The sequence below is a fragment of the Colletotrichum gloeosporioides genome (genome assembly GCF_011800055.1).
Source record: "Colletotrichum gloeosporioides strain Lc1 chromosome Unknown consensus_49, whole genome shotgun sequence".
Lineage (NCBI taxonomy): Eukaryota > Fungi > Ascomycota > Sordariomycetes > Glomerellales > Glomerellaceae > Colletotrichum > Colletotrichum gloeosporioides.
The window spans coordinates 580959-600920 of record NW_025544694.1 but is presented as its reverse complement, the minus strand read 5'-3'; the positions used below and the strand labels follow the sequence as shown (position 1 = coordinate 600920).

General features: G+C 56.0%; 5 protein-coding genes across 5 annotated transcripts; 3 read left to right on the top strand and 2 right to left on the bottom strand.

Moving 5' to 3' along the window:
• Positions 1-2403: 2403 nt before the first annotated feature.
• Positions 2404-3309, top strand: GCG54_00012199 (Uricase; the record flags this gene model as incomplete). The annotated part of the gene is made up of 1 exon (XM_045412084.1): positions 2404-3309. One exon carries the CDS (start codon positions 2404-2406, stop codon positions 3307-3309), a length of 906 nt encoding a protein of 301 aa, XP_045263868.1.
• A 1110-nt stretch (positions 3310-4419) lies between these two features.
• Positions 4420-5331, bottom strand: GCG54_00012198 (54S ribosomal protein L23; the record flags this gene model as incomplete). Its single annotated transcript, XM_045412083.1, has 2 exons — positions 4420-4938; positions 5224-5331. 2 exons carry the CDS (start codon positions 5329-5331, stop codon positions 4420-4422), a joined length of 627 nt encoding a protein of 208 aa, XP_045263867.1.
• A 521-nt stretch (positions 5332-5852) lies between these two features.
• On the top strand, positions 5853-7980 carry GCG54_00012197 (Superoxide dismutase 1 copper chaperone; the record flags this gene model as incomplete). The annotated part of the gene is made up of 5 exons (XM_045412082.1): positions 5853-5876; positions 6193-6322; positions 6701-6778; positions 7064-7595; positions 7866-7980. The coding sequence occupies 5 exons, from the start codon at positions 5853-5855 to the stop codon at positions 7978-7980; spliced, it is 879 nt and encodes a 292-aa protein (XP_045263866.1).
• A 6630-nt stretch (positions 7981-14610) lies between these two features.
• Positions 14611-16556, top strand: GCG54_00012196 (Neutrophil cytosol factor 2; the record flags this gene model as incomplete). Its single annotated transcript, XM_045412081.1, has 5 exons — positions 14611-14625; positions 14731-14880; positions 14937-15272; positions 15318-16440; positions 16498-16556. The coding sequence occupies 5 exons, from the start codon at positions 14611-14613 to the stop codon at positions 16554-16556; spliced, it is 1683 nt and encodes a 560-aa protein (XP_045263865.1).
• Positions 16557-17618: 1062 nt separating this feature from the next.
• GCG54_00012195 (Glutamate--tRNA ligase) lies at positions 17619-19579 on the bottom strand (the record flags this gene model as incomplete). Its single annotated transcript, XM_045412080.1, has 3 exons — positions 17619-19037; positions 19088-19198; positions 19259-19579. The coding sequence occupies 3 exons, from the start codon at positions 19577-19579 to the stop codon at positions 17619-17621; spliced, it is 1851 nt and encodes a 616-aa protein (XP_045263864.1).
• Between the last annotated feature and the right edge of the window lie 383 nt (positions 19580-19962).

The following is a 19962-nucleotide window of genomic DNA, read 5'->3' as shown; positions in this document are numbered from 1 at the left end:
GCAAAGGAGTGCCGGTCGGCGGACAGTATCCGGGCGGGTTCTCGACGTCGGACCGTCTCGCGGAAAGAGACGGGAGCTCGTTCGATCGGTAAGCTGTTCAAGTTCCAAGTTCAGGTCGAGATTGGGTAGGAGGTCGTGGTGGAAGTGGTTGTTGTGGTGGTGTTCAATGGGGCGTTGCGTTGCGTTGTGCCACACCTATGCCACGGACATTCCAACCTCTGTGCAGTGCGGCCTGTCATCCACAGCCTGGTGCCGACTTTGGGAGTGGGGGGAACCGCCGTTGCGCTGAGGTGCTTTGTTGGTTCAAGGGGGGAGGGAGGTCCGCTGTCGAAATGGTGCTGTGTCACAACGTCAGGCCTGTTCCAGTTCGACCCGGGCCAGCTACGGGAGGTGCAGCACAGCGCGTCTGTCAGTCCAGTCAGTGCTACGGCAGCACTAATGTGGTGGAGAGATGGGCGTCCAGTGCATGCCCGAGGTGCGCTCAACTGCTGCACTGCCTTACCTAAGGCCAGGCAACCAAAACCGAAGGTACGCCTTAGAAAGATAGGTACCTTTCTTTACCTGGAACATCAAGGATTTGACCGAGGCGCAGGCCAACCTACACCGCTCACCTTGCAAGACGAGATACCTCAGCCTCAAGTCCGCACTCATGAGTGCTCTTGTTGTGCGATCTGATGACCCATCCACCATCTACGTCTGCCGTCCCGTCAACGACATGGCAGCACACGATTCGACCGTTCTTCCATCGCAACACATCACCAGCAGCACATGGGATCGGAACGGCAATCTAGAACGGCCGTTGATCCGAACAGCAAGAAAAGCCAAAGACGACAACCAGTTCGCCTTCGGTTACGTAGTATCATTGGCATAAAGCGCATTGCAACACACGGCCAGAGATCCGGATAAAGCCACTGGAAGACCAGACACAGATCTTGGCACAGGACTGCCAACTGCTCCCAGAGACCTTCATCATGCTCGCAACCATGCACCACGGACCACGAACCACGAACCATGGACCATCCTACTTTATCCTCCCGAGGAAAGCCCTTGCCGTCTGAAGCTGCTCGTGCCACAGCGCAGACTGTCACTGCCAATGCTGAAACGCGGCCGGCTCCCTTCCACAAGTCGTTCGATGCCCTCGGAGACATCCATCTGTGCATGCGATAAGGCTCCCCGCCGCTGAGCGCGAGCGATCGAGTGCTACTAGCGTGAGTAGCGTGAACAGAATTATTTCTGTCAGGATCATGAACCGGCTTTTGATCTTCGGCCCTTCGGCCTCATACTTACCCACACACCACCGAAGAAGCGGGGGTCCCGGATCCTATCGGTCGTCACCTCGCCTCACTTGGCCTCCTTCTCAGCTCAGGCTCGGGGAGGGGCGGCAGATGGTCGGCCGGGCCCTTGGGATTGCTGAGGAGGACCTGCATGACGATGTGGGGTTCAGTGAGCCCCTAGGAGAGTTGCTGCACTACACGGTACATGCAAACATTCAGTGTCAATCTGACTGATCAACGGCGCAAACTCTTCCTCTGTTGGGCGCGCCTTTCCATTGGACGGAGTACCCAAGTGAACTTTGCCAGACTCGGATACATGTCTCCATGATGCTGTGGTAAGGTGGTGCTTGAGCCAGTGATCATCAGCGTGGGAGTAACAATTACACGAAAGATGAACCAACAGACCCCGAGTCCCGTGTCAATATCCTCAATGCGGACCCTGCAGAAACCCTACACTAGTCCATCATTGACCGAAAGGCGTTTGCTTTTTCATTTCAGAGGTAGACAAATTACCCAGCGTTCCCCGCCGTCCCGCCTGGCGCAGAGAGCCGTAGTCAAGCTCCCACTGAAGCGGCTGAGTGCGGCGGGCTGCCCCCAAGGGACATCGGCGGGCTCCGGGGGCTCCACTCCACGCCAATGAGACCATCTTACCCCACGGCTGCCGGGCCCTATCAAGCAAACCGGGTCAGTTCGGCCAGGCTCATTGGGTCCCCTGATGGCGTCCCGCGGGCCAGGGCAAAAAACGTGCCGACTCAAGACGCGACTACGCTATCTATCTCTGGGGGCCTGGCAGCTTTCTGTGTTCTGGGTGACGTTCAACGAGGCTAAGGTGAGCTTGAGAGGCAAGCGAGAGGCAAGCAAAGAGCTCTCAACCTTGCCGTCTTAATATATAAACACTTATCGGGCCCCTCGACGACTATCTCCTCTCCCTCTAGTCTGTCCTCCGTGCCACCTCATCTCATCCCAACCTCAACAACAACCACTCCTCTCACATTTAAGCCATCACATCTTGCTTTCAGTCCTTTCCAACAGCGGTCCTTATCTCTCATCCATCTCACACCCCGTGATAGACCTCATACCACCTCTCCCTGTGATACCCCATCCCAAACCAACAGCAACAACCGCCAATATGCCCGTTCTCGCCTCCGCCCGCTACGGCAAGGACAATGTCCGCGTCTACAAGGTCGAGCGCCACGGCGACTCCCAGACCGTCACCGAGATGACCGTCTGCTGCCTGCTCGAGGGCGAGATCGAGACATCCTACACCGTCGCCGACAACAGCGTCGTCGTCGCCACCGACTCCATCAAGAACACAATCTACATCAAGGCCAAGGAGAACCCCATCAACCCGCCCGAGCTCTACGCCTCCATCCTCGGCACCCACTTCCTCGACACCTACATGCACATCCACGCCGCCAACATCAAGATCGTCCAGCACCGCTGGACCCGCATGACCGTCGACGGCAAGCCGCACCCGCACTCCTTCTTCCGCGACGGCGAGGAGACCCGCAACGTCGAGGCCCGCATCTCCCGCAAGGACGGCATCGCCCTCACATCCGCCATCCAGAAGCTCACCGTCCTCAAGAGCACCGGCTCCGCCTTCCACGGCTTCGTCCGCGACGAGTACACCACCCTCCCCGAGACCTGGGACCGCATCCTCTCCACCGACGTCGACGCCCAGTGGTCCTGGAAGTTCCCCGACGTCGCCGCCGTCAGGGCCGCCGTCCCCAAGTTCGACCCGGCCTGGCAGGCCGCCCGCGACATCACCATGAAGACCTTCGCCGAGGACGAGAGCGCCAGCGTGCAGAACACAATGTACAAGATGTGCGAGCAGATCCTCGCCGCCGTGCCAGAGGTCCTGACCGTCACGTACACCCTCCCCAACAAGCACTACTTTGAGATCGACCTCAGCTGGCACAACGGCCTGAAGAACACGGGCAAGGACGCCGAGGTGTACGCGCCGCAGTCCGGCCCGAACGGGCTCATCAGGTGCGAGGTCGCGCGCTCTGCCAAGAACGAGACGGCCAAGTTGTGAAGGTTGGGGCGCTGTTGAGAGGGGATGAGACGGAGAGGTTGGAAGCCTGCACTGCATTTATCCCGGCGTCTATGCATTTTCTTCCCGCATCTGGCTGGGTATTTTTTTACTGTAATAACGAGCAATGACTTAGAGCAATGACATCAAGTGCTAAATTGCAACGTCTCGCGGTTCAGATGAGTGATGTAAAGATTATCGTGAGTTCATGTGTAATAACATGGCGCCCAATTTTAGCACCGCATCCTACGTCAAGCTCGATGAGAGATATGTATCTTGACATGAGAATCAGTGATGATCGTCTCATCGTCATCATGAGCTGAAGAAAGTGAATTTGGACGGAACTGAAGGCAATGGTGAATGAACAGTTTTCTGGTGAAATTACATCTATAAATCGGACGTCGTTGTCCGTCCACATAGCTGTAGGATATTGCCACCGTCAGATCCGACCAGAAGCCTTGTCTTCCTTCAAAATTTGATCCTCGAGCACAAGTAGATATTTCTCACATTATGTGTAGGCAACATCATGAACAAAATGGTTTATGAGTGGACACTCATCATCAGCTCACTCCGGGTAGGACATTATCATCTCTCGTCCTTGCTTCGAAGCACCTGAAGGGAACGGACGAAGGGTATGACAGCAGACATTAACCATTTTCCAAGTGAGTCTATCTAGAAACTCTCGGCCCGACGTCTACCTGTAGCTCACCACAATCTACGAGACGGATTCAATATAGGGCTTAGGACATGGTGTGATGACTCCTTGAAAACCATGGGCGTCAGGACGCTGCAAGTAGCAAATCATAACACAAGCAGGAGAAACAACCGAGTCTTAAGCTGCCACAGGCCTACAGTGGTGACCTACACCCCTCTCCCTCTTCTCATGTGCTACTTCAAGATCTTAGCAGATCTTGGCTGCCGCTCATACCAGGCATACCAAAGATCATGCTCTTCTCTGCACGAGGTGGCAACCGTCCAACTTCACAAGTCCATTGACGACAACACAGTTCCATGAGACTCATTAGACTTCAATTGAGATGCCCATATTCATACAGAATATACACGCCATACGGCCAAAACCCCACGCTCACTTCCCTCCCCTGCCCCATCGTCTTATATCCTCTTCGAGCCAGCCTCCCGAATAGCCTTAACCTGCTCCTCCCATCCCGTCTGGCCCACAGGCACGTCCCCGAACCGGATGACATTCTGCTTGTACGGGTGCGCCCCGCCCTCGAACGCCTTGAGCCGCGCCAGCCTCTTGTCCCGCAGGCGGTTCTTGGGCAGCATGCCGCTGACCGCCTTGCGCAGCACCTCCGCGCCGCCGTGCTTCTCCATCAGCACGTCCATCGTCACCTGCCGCAGCGAGCCCGGCCGCGTGTTGTGCCGGTAGTACGTCTTCTGCCACTTCTTGCGCCCCGTCACGTGCAGCGCCGCGCAGTCCGTCACCACCACGTAGTCGCCGCAGTCCGTCGACGGGTCCCACGTCGGCTTGTGCTTGCCCATCAGCAGCGTCGCGATGCGGGACGCCAGCCGGCCCAGCGAGGGCGGCGTCACGCCCGGCTGCGTCGAGAGCGTCTCGTGCGGCGCCGCGGCCGAGATCTGGTGCCATACTCTTGAGTAAGAGAGGCGGGTCTGTCATCCACGCGGGAGAATGGTCAGCGGTCTGGAGTTTGCTTTTGGGGAGAGTGCAATTGGTGACCGGGGGAGAAGGACTTACGAGGCCGAGGGTTTGCGACATCTTGAGAACCTCCTAGGCCAGCCGCCTCAGCTGGGTATCCGTGCAACCGCTCGTTTGATGAATATTCCGCCCCAGTGAATTCAGGGACAGTCGATCGGCAGCGGGCCAGCAGTCGCGCTCTGAATTTCGTCTTTGGTTGTACGCGGTGGTCGTTTGCGCTGCCCGTTGGATATCAATACCTTCAATTCGCATGACCTGAGCTCTCCCAAAAATTTGGAGACAGTGCTACACGTGACTATACTCGTGGTCTTATCCGATAAGCAGTTATCGATCTGGATCCCGCCCATCGGCAGCTGCGGCGACCGAGCGCCGAACAACCCCCGATTACGAGATGTCACAGTTGAGGGGCACTAGATGGCCCGGGCGTCATGGCGGGGCATCTTGAGCTCGTCACAGCAGCCGTAATCGCTCTGCTGTTGCGCCTGCTCCGGAACTACTGAGGGGCTCGCCGGTAAGGCGATTTCTCAGCAAAGGCACCACTGTCGGATCCCACGATACAGGTATTAAAAGGCGCGTATCCGGTTCTCATTGGACAGGCATGCCACCTTGGAAGGGGATAGAAGCAGAACCTCGCAAAACTTCCATCACCACCATATACAGCCAATCTTTCTTTCAGTTAATAGAAGAGCTGTGCTTTTGGAAGAAAACGATTAAAGCCCCGACTGCTGGTCATCCATAACCACTGCCTCACGTACAACTGCCAGCAGGGCAGAGCATGCTCTATTGCCTCCCCGACTTCCTCCACAACTACCGCTCTTTGCTACGAAGCCCACACCAGCCAAGCGCAAGACCGACGAGACCCTTCACGATGACCGTCTCATATCCTTTTCAGGTTCGTCTATCCTTTCCCCCTCGCCCCCCTCTCCGCTCGCCCGCCCGCCCGCAGCACCAGAATATGCCGTCCTCTCTTCAACTCGTCCTGTCTCCAGACAACGTGAGAGAAGGAAAAAAAAAAAAAAAAAAAAGGGCCAGCATGCTTTATGCCAAGCCGACGTGTAATGACGGCGCGGCGAGACGGACTTTGGCATCTTCCCTTATTCCTCACCTCGCACACTCTCCCCGAGTCTACTTGTTCTCCATCTACTGCCCAACCCAGACGTTGTTGGCCGTTCCTTACCAAAAGGATTGCTAATGAAACGCGACACTAGACCGTTTTCGCGGTGCCCATGACATGTGACAGCTGCGTCAAGGACGTTTCAGACTCGTTGTACAAGCTGGGGGGCATCACCAAGGTCGAGGCCGATCTCAAGGACCAATTACTCTCCGTCGAGGGCACAGGTACGCTCCCTTCTGCTGCAAACTCTCAAGCCGAAATGTTGCGGGCTTAGAGGTTGGGCCAAAATTCTGTCCCACCATCATTTTTTCCCTTTCCCCACGGGCGGACTCCCATACGATCTTTTGCCCGCCGGTCACCTTTTTCCCAACTACCTGCCTTGCACCGCAGCGTCAAATGCTTCGTGAAAGTACTCTTGTTCTCGTCACGATGCCAGGGGGAGGTGGGCTCTTGCGGGCGGTAGTAGGGCAAAGCTATGCTTTGAGGCTTCCAAGGCTTGAGTCTGTTTGGGCTTGAGGGAATGCCTCTCACCCTTCAACCCGATAGAGTCAAGATTGGCGTCTCGTTGACAATCGTTACTAACCCCTTGGCAACGTTTGCAGCCGCACCATCCGCCATCGTTGACGCCATCCAAGCCACGGGGAGGGATGCTATCCTGCGAGGTTCGGGAGTATCAAACAGTAGGTTGAACCAAGTCTTTCTTTTCTTCTCCGTCACTCCCGTACAACCCTGGGCGAGAAATTTTCTGCCTATCCAGCGCTGGCTTTTGGCGTTGCCCAAGGACACATTCCGCATTTCCTGTAACCCCTTGGCGAATATTAAGTTGTTTCTTGATACCACCCATCCCGTCTTGTAGATACCGCCGCACCGGCATTGGCATCGGCAGATGGGGTATTCACTGTTAAACTTGCTCATCTTGACAACTTGACACACGAGCGCAAAGGCTTACTCACCAATCCAATTAGGCGCTGCTGTCAGTATTCTCGAGTCTTTCTATCAGGCAGATGGCAATGGCGGTGCATCAAAGTGGGATGACGAGCGAACCCGAGATGTCAGGGGACTGGCTAGAATGGTGCAGGTGTCTCCCACCACCACCCTGATTGACTTGACTCTTCGCGGCGTAGCCCCCGGCTCCTACCGAGCAACAATCCGTGAGTACGGTAACCTGGAGGCGGGCGCCTCATCGACGGGCCCTGTCTGGTCGGGAGGCAGCGAAGGCGCCGCTGCCAAGGGATTCTTAGGCACCTTTGAAGTCGGCAAGGATGGAAGAGGCAGCGCCTACCTCGACAAGCCCTTCCAGATCTGGGAAATCATTGGCCACGCTATGGTCGTCTCGAGACAGGATGAGTCTGCGGGGATCCTGAAGAATGACCCGGACACGGTCGTCGGCGTGATTGCCAGGAGTGCAGGCGTGTGGGACAATGATAAGACAGTCTGCTCATGCACGGGCAAGACGCTGTGGGAGGAGAGAAAGGATGAGGTCCAGAAGGGCATGTTGTAGGTGCCACGTTGAACGCTCGTGGGAACCCCTCGAATGATGTATGAGATGGATCACGAGAATGACAACATGACTTCCAGTTGTTTGGCGCTCGGTTGAACAAGCCGAATGAGCTCGAGTAGATCACCAGTGATAACACGTGGGGATGGTAGCTGCTGTAAACAACATCGTACGATTTTTGCGATGAACGTTGACGTCGACCAACGCCTCCCGGGTCGAATAAGGTCGGCGGCCAAGGCTTCCCATGAGACTGACAAGCCAGACGGCAGGGGTCATCAGGCTTGTGGTGTGAGAAATGCAAAGAACCACACCACAGGTGGATTCGACATTGAGGCTGAGTTGCTCAAGACCTTGGCATCTTGTCACTCGTTCGGGACAGCATAAGGTAAGGTTCGAGCAACGATCGGGCTTGGATGATTCGTGGCTACCGTGTGTATGGCTTACTGGCCCTGAGGCAGCGTCACAGGGTGATGGAGTCTGGGGTTTCGGTAAGGTTGTTGGCGCCGTCCATTCGCCCTGGCCCATCCAGTTAACCTTGATATGTGCCAAGCTTTCCAAGGCCTGTCTCAGCCAGATTTTTCTGCCGAGTTCTTGATTGTCTCCGTGCTGTGGGACGGGCGGGGGAGCATAGGGCAGCCCCGTCGTGAATCTTTGGCCCAGGCTGAAGGCAATGCTGTAAAGCCTGCGAAGAGGCCCGGGTTAGGGCAGCCAGGCAGCCAGGCACAGAAGGCGTGGCTCCAGCGTCGGCTTGATGCAGATCATGTCAGAGGAAACACTGATGACGGTTCCGGGAGATTCCCCCCACCGATCGAAGACCGGAAGGAGGCGGAGCGCGAGTGACAGGTGGTAGATGAGACGAATACGCGTGTGTGGTTGAACAGGGACCAGAGGCGCTACCTTATTTCTCTGGATCGCAAGGGGGTCGAGGCGGGCCTGCCGTCAAAGGACCCACCGAGGGAGGAGTGAACACAGATGGGCGATGCGGGAGTGGCTGATACGGGTGAGCAAGGGCGCGGCGAGGGCATGGAGGTGGACGTGGAAGTAGACGACATACATACGTGTAAAGGGGTTAGATTGTGGAGAGGTTGGCCAGGTTTGAAACCAAGACTCGATATCGGATGCGGAATGAGGTGGCCTGGGAGCACAGGTTAGCTAAGGCAGCCAACATGAGGTAATGCGGTGCGTTTTTGGCAAAGGAGGGTGTTCGTTGACGGCATGTCAAGGCATCGTTGACAGAACCCTAAGGATCAAAGTGGCACTGAGGCGCCATTGCGCTGAACTGAATCGAGGGCTGCGATGTAAACTTGTTTGACTTGAACGATTCAAGAAACAGTATTTGGGTTACAGCTGATTCAAGGAAGGCAATCGTTTGGTTTGGGGATCTGAGGATCCGGCCGGTGGCCCCGTTGGTGATTTGCAATGCGGGCTACGGACCGTTGAGTTCGGCTCAGTTTGCATTGAAAGCGCACAGCGACGAGATCGCCGCGTCACGGGTGGATTCATCCGTTCGAAGGGATGCCCAGACTTGTGACATTTGATCGGAAAAAAGGAGTCATAGAGAACGCTTACAGCTGAGGAGCAACTCGGAGCGGAGCGCTGTGGTGCTGACTGACTGATTGATGGCGTCTGCGGTGCGCGTTCCCGTCTGTGTGGCTCTGCACATAGTAGGGTCGTCGTACAGAGTCACTCCGGGTCAGGACCGGGAGGCATCCGTAGTGAGGCAAGGTAAGGTAGGTGGCAGGCGTGCGGTTGCAGTCGCAGTCCAAGTCGCAGCGGTGCAAGGCATGCGGCTGGATGCCCCTCGACCGGATGCTGCGTAGTAAAACATGGTGAAGTTCGTTGGCTTGACGTCTAGTTCATGCGGCAAAGTGTGGCTGTTGGTCTGGGCAGGACAGGCAAGGTACTGCTGCAGCAGGAGCAGGAGGAGAGTGACTTCCAGACGTGTTGGCTCCACTGCCGCTAGCGTTACAGCGGAAGCTGCCTTCCCAGGCCAAGGCGTCTATGGGGGCCAAAAGAGCGTGGCTCCCCTGCTGGACTGAACGTCAGTGGAGACCCCAGCACGGGACTTTCAAAACAGCCTGAAGGAGAAGCGAGTTTCGCAGGATTTTTGAGACCTCCAGCGACAGGGATAATTAGAGTTGACGGTGCTGGTGGCTGCCAGTAAGGTAGGGAATCTAAGCATTACCCAAGGATTGTTAGTGCTTGTTACTCACTTGGCCAGCCCCTGATATCGTCGATGATCTGTTGGCTTGCGCAGGCAGGAGCATTCATGGTGTTCCATAGAGACGGAGAGACAAGCAGGGAAACAGCCGAATTGGAGCCAGGAGGGCAATCGCTGTGTACCCAAGGTAAGGTACCTTACTTGCCCACGGCATCCGTAAGGTGGTAGGTACGGTACGGGGATGCGATTGCCCTGTGCCCCATGGAACTTTTCGTGGAAGGAGCTTCTTTCCACAAAGATTGGAATGCAAGTCATTGTTCTTTGCTCCTTCTTTCGGCAGCCGGGACCCTCCTCGGGCTTGTGCCGTTTGTTCTGCTTCAGTCCCCTGTCTGACTTACATCATCGGCTTCCTGATGAGGAAGGGAAGAGAGATCTCCTTCCAATTCCACGCTTCGACGGCATTCTCGAACACGACAATGTAGTACTCGGCGTCAATCGGCGTCACTCAGCGAGGCCGAATCGACACGGGAGAAGAAAGATCGAGAGGGAAAAAACGAAAAAGATTTGCGAGGCAGAAACAAGGACCTGGGATGCTCGATGCTCGATGCTCAATAGCACGGCATAGGTAGCTGGTCAGTGGAAGTTGTCCGTTCCTCCCTTTCCCCGTTCAGGTCGCTCCTGCCTGCTCTTGCCCTGCCTGCCTGCTCCTTCTGCCTCCACAATGCGCGCTACGCATAGCTTAATTGTCCCAGGCGTTAGCAAATCGAGCCTAAGGGAAACGTCAACAAGGTGTGGCTGAGCTTCTTTCACAGCCAAGACTCCTGATCCAGATCCCGGACCCTGCTGGCCGGTACCTTAACCCCATCAGCACTTCGTGATATCGCACCTTATCCGACATCTTTAACGGCTAACCACATCTTCGGCTTCACCAAGCCAAGTCAGCACTTGCCTCCGGACTGAAGCACGGTCTGTCTGCCTATCCGATGCCTCCGCTTCTTGGGCTGGACATGGGCCCTCTGGGACACTGGACCCGCTGCAGATAAGGTTGTCCAAATTCTGACAAAGACTGGACGAGATGTCTTGTGCCGGACTTGACGCCACAAAGGGGAATGGTGAGGAATCTGTCAACTCCTTGGCGGCCTCTGCTACTCTTTTCGTCCACCACAGGCTCTGCACACCACCGCCGACGAACTGTCCCCGCCATCTGGACGCATGTCTGTCCGGGTCGCACCACGATGGCTTCATGACACGGCAGCGTCAACCGAGCACCATCTCACCTCATCTTCCTTCATCTCCTGCATACCCCGTACAGGTGGAATGTCGCATGGTTGAACGGCTCAATACCCCAAAAGCAGGAACGTTGGTCCTCAGTACGAGCAGCATGGACTACCGAATCTGTGCCGCAGAGCTGCTGACGGCGGGTCTTGTGTGACGAGCCCTCGGTTTCCTCGCAGATCATCATCGACCAACGACACTACACCATCTCCTTCCCCGCTGTCACCAGCCCAGATGCCAACCAACCGGCCGGTGTCTTGTCGCCGCATTCGCCTGTGCTCAGATATATGACTTCAGGCGCTCTCATCGTGACATTCTCATTCGACCTCAGCCCGTCACCGACCCAGAATGCCAATCCCATCAGGCAGAGTTTGGCGGCCATGGTGAAGCACATCTCCCGTCGGTTGGATGATGGATAACCTTGTTGCAATGGCCCGGACGATTCGGCATATCCAACTAACAACCTGTCAACCTCCTTCGGACACACCACCAGTCCTCACCACCGAGGCGGCCGAAGTGACAGTTGGCCGGGACAACCCAATCACGAGATGACTCCCGGCGCTTAAAAGCTCCCATCTGCAGACTGTAGTGCTGGGAACACGGCACTGTCGGGTATGCTATTTTAAACATCTTTTCTGCCAAACGTCATGGACCAACTCCAGCGGGCTGGGAATGCGGGCCACTTAATCACTCACTGTGATGCGATGGATGGCGGCAGTCTGCAAGCACTTACACCGGTCGCTTCCTGATCTCCATCACCTGGGGGGGAAAAAGCAAATAGCCCGGCAACTGGCGAGATGGGATGGAATGGCCTGCAGCCTTAGTTGCAGTTGCACTTGTTCTTGCAGCAGCAGCTCATCATCACCGGCAGAATCCACCCTACTTTGGCACTCAAGCCACGAGGGCCATCACAATTGTGCTGCAAGCTGCATCTCAATTACTACCGAAGTCGAGCTGGCAGTGTGATCAAGGCGGCGTTAGCCTCTCGCCTACGCGCCCTTGGCTGTAGACGCTGGACGCTTCACAGGTCCGATCCAAGTCCCGTATTTCTGGCGGCCAATCAGGCACGCCTCGCAATCACTGGAACGCTTCGTGCATGGGAACCGACAGGCCCTGATTCGCAGTGGTTGCAAGATGCCTGCGACACCCGACAATAGTGCATTGCCGTTAAGGGATTGCTGCGTCTTACCCGGCTGGAGGGGGCACACGGCGGGACAAGACAGGAAAGGTCGACAGCGTCCGTCCCTGGGCCATCAGGAGAATGAGAGGCGGAGACAGCCACTCCCCTGGTTTGGCCACCGCAAGATGCGCGATCTGACCCGCCCCGCCCTGACATGGTCTCTGACTTCTCGCGAGCCCATCACTCTAACATGAAGGTGTGGTGCCCAGGCGCGTCTCACACACCCCCGGGACGGACGTCGGATGGGATGCCCAGACAGACCAGGGGGGGCCACCTCCAGGCCCAGGGGGGCAAGAGAGGCACAGAGGCCCGAGGGAATCCCAACGTTCGATGTCAAGCACTTTCACAACCCAGCATCTGGCGACGAGATATGCAAAGTGGTCCGATTTCGAGAGAAAACACTTGATTCTGTCCCTCAATTTAGACAAGTTTGTTTCTCTGCCGAATGAGCTACCTTGTTGAAAGCCAAAAGAGGGATCTGCGCGGCAACTTATAGTGACAACGGCGACGAGTTGGGGAATGTCGCCAGACGGCGCGGAGAAGTTCTCTCCATGTGTCTCTCACAGCTTTCAGAAGGCGCTCTTCTGACCCCCTCTGTGCACTGATTCCCGAGGCAGATCCTGTGATAGCAAGAGATCGGTCGGTTGCACAACTTGGTCTCTTCCATACCAAGTCTCAAGAGGGCGTGTCAAAACCAAGGGGAGAGACAAGACACACACCCCTCCTTCTCTCTCATCCACCGCAGAGCCCAAGCCACTTGTTCCGGGCTGTTCGCTCCAAGCACCCCCTTCGAGTCGATAGCAAGAAACCACCCCTTGGATGCCCCTGCAACTCGCAACTGGACGAGCACCGGAGCACAGGCATCCTAAGCGTTTCCTGGCTGACAATCCAGTGTCCAGTGGGAATATCAATCACTTGTGAGCGGCTTGCATGATATACACCCAGACTCGCGGCCCACAACCCGACCAGTCAAGTTCCCCTTGGTCCCTCGCTGCATCGACTCGACTCTATTTTCTCTACCCTACCCTCCCTTCCATTCTGTAGGCGCTGGCTTTTTCGTCCTGCATCCATTCATTCCCATTCTTTTGCCTAAGCCCAGCTGCACGTCTGGCCATTCCATCACTTTTTGTTCTTGTTGCCCATCACACACTGGGACGAGTCGGAAATTCGATATCACAAGACCCCCAAGACCCAATCCGACCACGAGCCAGTCTTTTCAGTCTTGCAGACCCGCAACAAGCAAGCTTTCATAGTCGAACGACCGTCCGAGGTTCGACTCTAATTAACGCACGATACAATCCGAGAGAGGCAGCGACGCCGAACGACGCAGAGCTAGTGTGGGCAGGACAGCCTATCTTGGTCACCCACTATCAGTCATCCATCCTCCCGGTCACTTTCATTCTTGTCGCAGGCGGGCAAAGACAGGTTTACGCAAGTCCCTGAGCTAGACTACCACGTATCAGGGAAAAGAAGAAGGACGAGGACTAGGACGGACTGAACTGGCCTTCGGACCCCCCTCCCTTTTAGCGCGTTGTCCGACTTACATACATATCCCACCCTCCACCCGTAAAGGGCCATCCCATCCTCCCCGACAACTTAATCCGTCTCTCGACGCACAACGTACACAAACCCGAAACACTGTCCTACTTTTGGCATCTGCTTCTGCTGGACAGGAAAGAAACAGCAGTAACTCTAAAAAAGAAGCAACGCACCTCCAGACCAAGCACGGCAGCGAGACAGACAGACGGGCAGCCAGTCAGCCACGAAGACAGGACGCACCTCGCCATCCTCCGCCTGCACCTGCACCTCTGCGCAAGCACCTTGCACACCTGCAGCTGCAGCAACACAGCATCAACCCAGCCAACTCGAAAGGCACCAGGCACCGTTAAGAGGTAGCGAAAACCCTCTTTTTTGCCTGTATCGCATCGGCGTTTCTTGCAGAAGCTTTCGGCACCGTTAAGACTGGGGCTAGCTATCGATCCCTGGTATACCCGCCACGCGCCAAGATCTTCAGCTCCTCTTCTGCTCTCGCTTTCATCGCCCAGCTCCGAATTGCAGCCATTTACAGGTGGAAGCGGGGATACGACTCCAACCGTCATTTCAGTGGCGCCGGGCACACCGCACGGTCACCACCGCCTGTTACTCATTCCCTAAATAGCCCTGGGACCCTCCTCTAGCCGCCCGCGGCACACTTTACTGCCAATCTGGCCCGGTTTGGATCATCGCTTTGGCTTTTCCTTCTCGCAAGTCCGCGCAGTTTCCCCACGATACCCTCTCCGCGCACATCTCCCGCAACTTTCTTCCGAACAGCAGCAGCAGCGACGGTCTGCCTGCGCAGCAATCATTCGAAATTGATTTTCCCGTCATCCGCATTTGATCATTCTTCTCTGGCGACAACATGTCGTTGAAACAAGTGAGTTCAGCCATCCGAGGGAGCCCAACCACCGCGATACGAAAACCCGACGATCGGCAGAGGGGAAGTCCAAAGCACAACTGACTAACCATGCTTGCCTCATAGGAAATAGAGTCGTGGGTGTCGGCCCTGGCCCGATACGACAACAACGAGTTCGATGAGGCCCTCAAGGATTTCGAGAAGATCTCGGACACTTCAAAAATTCTCTTCAACATGGGTGTCATTCACGCCACTCTGGGAGAACACGAGAAGGCTGTGCGTGATCCCCGCCCGAGCCTATCTCCGAGCACCGCGACTGACTTCATAAACAGGTTGAATGTTACCAGCGAGCAATCAGATTAGACCAGTACCTCGCTGTCGCCTACTTCCAACAAGGCGTATCGAATTTCCTGCTGGGCGACTTCGAAGAGGCACTGGCCAACTTCAACGACACCCTTCTCTACCTGAGAGGCAACACCATGATTGACTACGCCCAATTGGGCCTGCTTTTCAAGCTTTACTCATGCGAGGTTCTCTTCAATCGAGGACTGTGCTACATTTACTTGCAACAAAAGGATGCAGGTCTGCAAGATCTGTCCTACGCCGTGAAGGAGAAGGTCGTCGAGGATCACAACGTAATTGATGAGGCGATCCGTGAAGAGGCTGAGGTATGAAGATTGCTCTCTATTCAGGAACCGACCTAACATGTGCAGGGCTACACCGTCTTCTCGATTCCCGTCGGCGTCGTCTACCGACCAAATGAGGCCAAGGTTCGCAACCTCAAGACCAAAGATTACCTCGGAAAGGCACGGCTGGTCGCCGCCTCCGATCGAGCAAACGCCTTCACTGGTTTCGCTGGATCTGAGATCAAGAATGTAGGCAGATCGGTTCCCACAACCATCAGCTTCTATGGGAATCAATTTGCTAATCAGAGACTTCTTGGTTTACAGGCTGGCAAGAATGACAACAAAGATGACAGGCCCGCTGATAACATCTCCTTCGCTGCTACCAACCTGGTCAAGCCCGGTCTGGCATCAAGAAGACAACAGTCCGAACCACCCAACGGTCGCGGCGTCTTCCCGCCTACACCTCCTCCCGACCAAGTCGAGGCCAACGGTGGTGCTGGCGGTATGACGCGCGGACAATCCGTCCGCAACGGACCGAAGCCAATGCTCGCGAAGCTCAACATCGACAATGCCAGAGCAAACGACCGGTACCAGAAGACGAGCAGCCCGAACGACCGTCGGGCAGCGCCGCCCAGTATGAGATCCGAGTCTCGATCGGCTACTCCAAGCCGGGGCTACTCCAGACGCGATATGCAGATGCGTGGCCGTCAGGACGAGGATGCCGAAGACGCGTACCCCGACGAGCTGTACGACATGTACCAAGGTGGTGGCGCCGGCAGCTCCAGAACTAGTCGCCAGACCTCCCGCCGTGTGCCCCAGCGGTACATGGAGGATGAGGAGGACGGCTCCGACTACGGGTCTTTTGATGAAGGCGACTTTGAGATGGTTTCCAACAGACGCCCTGGTACCAACTCAATGTCGTCTCGTGGCGGCTCAAGGAGGCCAGAGATTCGTAAGATCCGCGTCAAGGTGCACGCCGAGGACGTGAGATATATCATGGTTGGTGCGGCGGTCGAGTTCCCCGACTTTATCGACCGCATCCGTGAGAAGTTTGGCCTTCGCAGGCGGTTCAAGATTAAGATTCGCGACGAGGACATGCCCAACGGTGACATGATCACCATGGGCGACCAAGATGACCTCGACATGGCGATCATGACTGCGAAGAGCCAAGCGAGGAAAGCAAGGCAGGATATCGGCAAGATGGAGGTGAGTCCAACCGTACCGCATCTCAGCATAACTGGAGTACGTTGCTAATTCATTGAAACAGATCTGGGTTCAGGAAATTTAGACGAATTATACCCCCAAACAAGCCACATGACGACGTAATGAACAAATTTGCTCGCCCGAGCCTCTACAACCATTTCCTTCTTCTATTAGTAACACCTTATATCATCATCTTTAGCTGCATTTTCAGGAGATGGAATTCGGTTGTAGACACGGGCGTACAAAACGGGAATGAGACCACATTTCGCGGCAAAAGAAAGTCACGAATCTGAATTGGATTGCAAGTGAGAGAGAGCGTGAGAGCCACACAGAGCTGGCTCGATGGCACAACCCCCGACGGCCGCGAACGATATGATCATAGCGTTGCATTGTTTTAGAAACGGAACTGTTCCCAGGGATGAGGGGCGATTGGGTTTTATACCATCACGAGATGGTGGAGGACAGTTGTTATTTTTCTTCTCTTCTCCCCATAATTACTTATTCCCACAAACCCAAGATTTTCTCTCCTTGTCTCGATATAATCTCTTACCAACTATCTCTTTTCCTCTCATCACTCTCACGAGCTGGTTTTGAAAGTCCCGCACATCAAATCTAATGCATCGAGCTACCCGTGCCTACTACGTCTACCTTCTAATATCGTCTCTCCTACGTGTGTACGTATGTGTGCTTCGAAAGGAACTGCTGTAAAGTTTGGTGGGGAGGCGTGCACATGGTCTGATGAGGTAGATGTGTCAACAGAACGAGATTCAACCGCATCTGTACTTGTGTTGTGAGTATTACATGGTGAGCGTATATGTATATGGTTGCCGTGAACAAAGACGTAATGGCACACACAAGTTGGCTGTTTACCCAATGACATGGCCGAGCAGTCAGGACGAAGACAGCTACAAACATTACGGAGCAGCACGCCTAAGTGAGGGGAGACTGAGTGATCCGATTTCTTGACAACATATTGCTGGGTGTCCAAGATCTTCATTGCCCCATACTGTGCATGTTTTCATTTGGCTACAACCAGCATGATATCGTACAACACTCCACTCGAAAGGTCTCATTGCCGCCATCTGGACACTAGACAGGCAAGCGAGTCCTGGCCATGCCCGAGGCACCAGACGTGCGCCTATCCCCCGAGCTTTGCTTTCCTTCCTCTCCTCTGCTTCCCGACCCCTAAGCAACACACATGTCAAATCTCAGCAGGGTCTCCTCCTTCCCGAGCAGCGCAAGCTGCAGCTTGGCCGGCTTGGCCCCCCTCAGGGGATCGCCAGTCAGGGCCAGCCTCAGCAACGTATACGCCGCCTTCGTCGCCTTGACCCTCTTCGTCGTCCCGTCGTCCTTGGTCACCTCGGTGGCGTGCCGCTCGCTGAAGTCGTTGATGACCTGCTGCAGCCTCGCCGCGCCCCACTCGGCGACCGGCACGGCCTCGAACGACGCCCGCAGGTCCGCGAGCAGCGCCTCCGGGCCGGCGGCGCCGGCGTAGTCCTTGAGGTCGTCGAGCTTGGAGAGGGAACGCGAGAAGGTGTGCCGCGCGTAGGCGGTCGCGCTGGGGCGGAAGAAGAGCGAGGGGTGCTCGTAGATGAGGTCGAGCGGGTCGACGGGGGAGTCGGCGGCGAGGTTGCGGTTGACGCGCAGGATGTGGGCGGGCGCCGTGGCCGGGTCGGCGAGGATGGGGGTCAGACCGGAGAAGTCCGTCGTCGAGAAGGCGTGGCGGTGGTTGGCCGGGTTGGTTAGGTACTCCTCCTTCTTGGCGGCGATGAGGTCGGAGATGGAGGTGAGGAGCTTGGTCGAGACGGGGACGATGGTGCGGCGGAGGAGGGCCTCGTCGGCGGGGTCCTCGCGCAGGCGGTGGGTGAGGTGCTTGCGCTGGATGACGGCGAGCTTGTCCGGGTTCGTCTTGATGTTGCCCTTTGTGAAGCGGAGGGAGAACTTCTCGGCGAGGGCCTGGGTGGTGTAGATGACCTCGCCGTCCTTTTTGGCGAGGTCCTTCTCGCTCATGCTCCAGCCGAGGAGAGCGAGCCAGTTGTTGAGGGCGGAGGGGAGGACGCCCCTGTCGCGGTAGGAGGAGATGTCGATGTCGTGGTTCCGCTTGCTCAGCTTCTCGCCGTTCTGGGCGCAGAGGAGGCCGGCGTGGGCGAAGGTGGGCGGGGTCCAGTTGAAGGCGTCGTAGAGGGCGATGTGCTTGGGCGTGGAGATGAGCCACTCGGCGCCGCGGATGACGTGGGTGATGTTCATGAGGTGGTCGTCGACGACGTTGGCGAAGTGGTAGGTCGGGTAGCCGTCCGTCTTGATGAGGATGAAGTCGTCCTCGTCCTCGCTCTTTTGGTAGTTGCCGTAGACGCTGTCGACGAAGGAGGGGCGGCGGCCCTGGGCATTGAAGCGGACGACGTGGGGTTCGCCGGCGGCGGCGCGGCGTTCGGCCTCGGGGACGGGGATGGTGCGGCAGGTTCCTGGGTAGTGGGCGGTGCCGCCGCCCTCGAGGGACTGTTGCTTGTGGCGCTCGAGATCGTGGGACGAGCAGAAGCAGCGGTAAGCGTGGCCGTTTTCGAGAAGCTGGGAAATGTTGTGTTTGTAGTGCTCCAGACGTAGTGACTATGAGATGTTAGACGGTTGTGGGAGGAAGGTGAAGGGGTGAGGCTTACTTGTTGGTAAGGACCAAACTTGCCGCCGACGTCAGGACCTTCGTCCCAGTCCAGCTCTGCCCATTTCAGATCGGCAAGAAGACGGACTGTGGCATCCTCGACGATTCGTGTCTGTGATGTTATGAGTCCTATGACCTCCTACGAACAAGAGCATGCATGAGCCATCCTCACCCGATCTGTGTCTTCAACACGAATGATGAACTGTCCTCCCGTGGCCCGCGCAATCAACCAATTGAATAGGGCGGTTCTTAATGAGCCCAGATGAAGGTATCCGGTTGGCGAAGGAGCAAAGCGTGTCCTGGCAGGCTTGTTCGGTAGGTCTCTCAGTTTCCCATCGGCCAGAGATGGGAGCTTCTTCCTCAGGGCCTCAAACCCGCCCGTCTTCTTGGTAGAAGAATGCCATCTCGGTGAGCTTGCGCGACACTGTTGGCAGGTGTATGCTGATAGTTGGAATATTGACCTGCTATGCGGCCGCAGGGCTATTGTTGACATGTTTAAAACATGAGAATGGCGCAGTCCTGAGATTTACCAATATCCTTCATGAGTGAGCTGACCTTGGGTGAAATTTGACGATGAGCTTCAGCCACATGTGGCGCAAAAGCAGGTATGTACAAAGCGAGGTACCGACTTACACAACACGGCAGGTCGCAGGCGGCGTCCCAAATCACCAACAACCCTGCACAGTGGCACATTCAGAGCGATACAACGCAATGCCCGAATTAAAATGGTGGTCGTACCGCAATTCCTTGATCTATTCAAGCCAACCAGATTCTTAAACGTTTTGGGTTTCCCAAGATTCAGATGACACTAGTCATACGAATGTCAAACCCTGACCTCTTACTTCAAGCTGGCCAAGGTTTCGACGACCTTCTGGC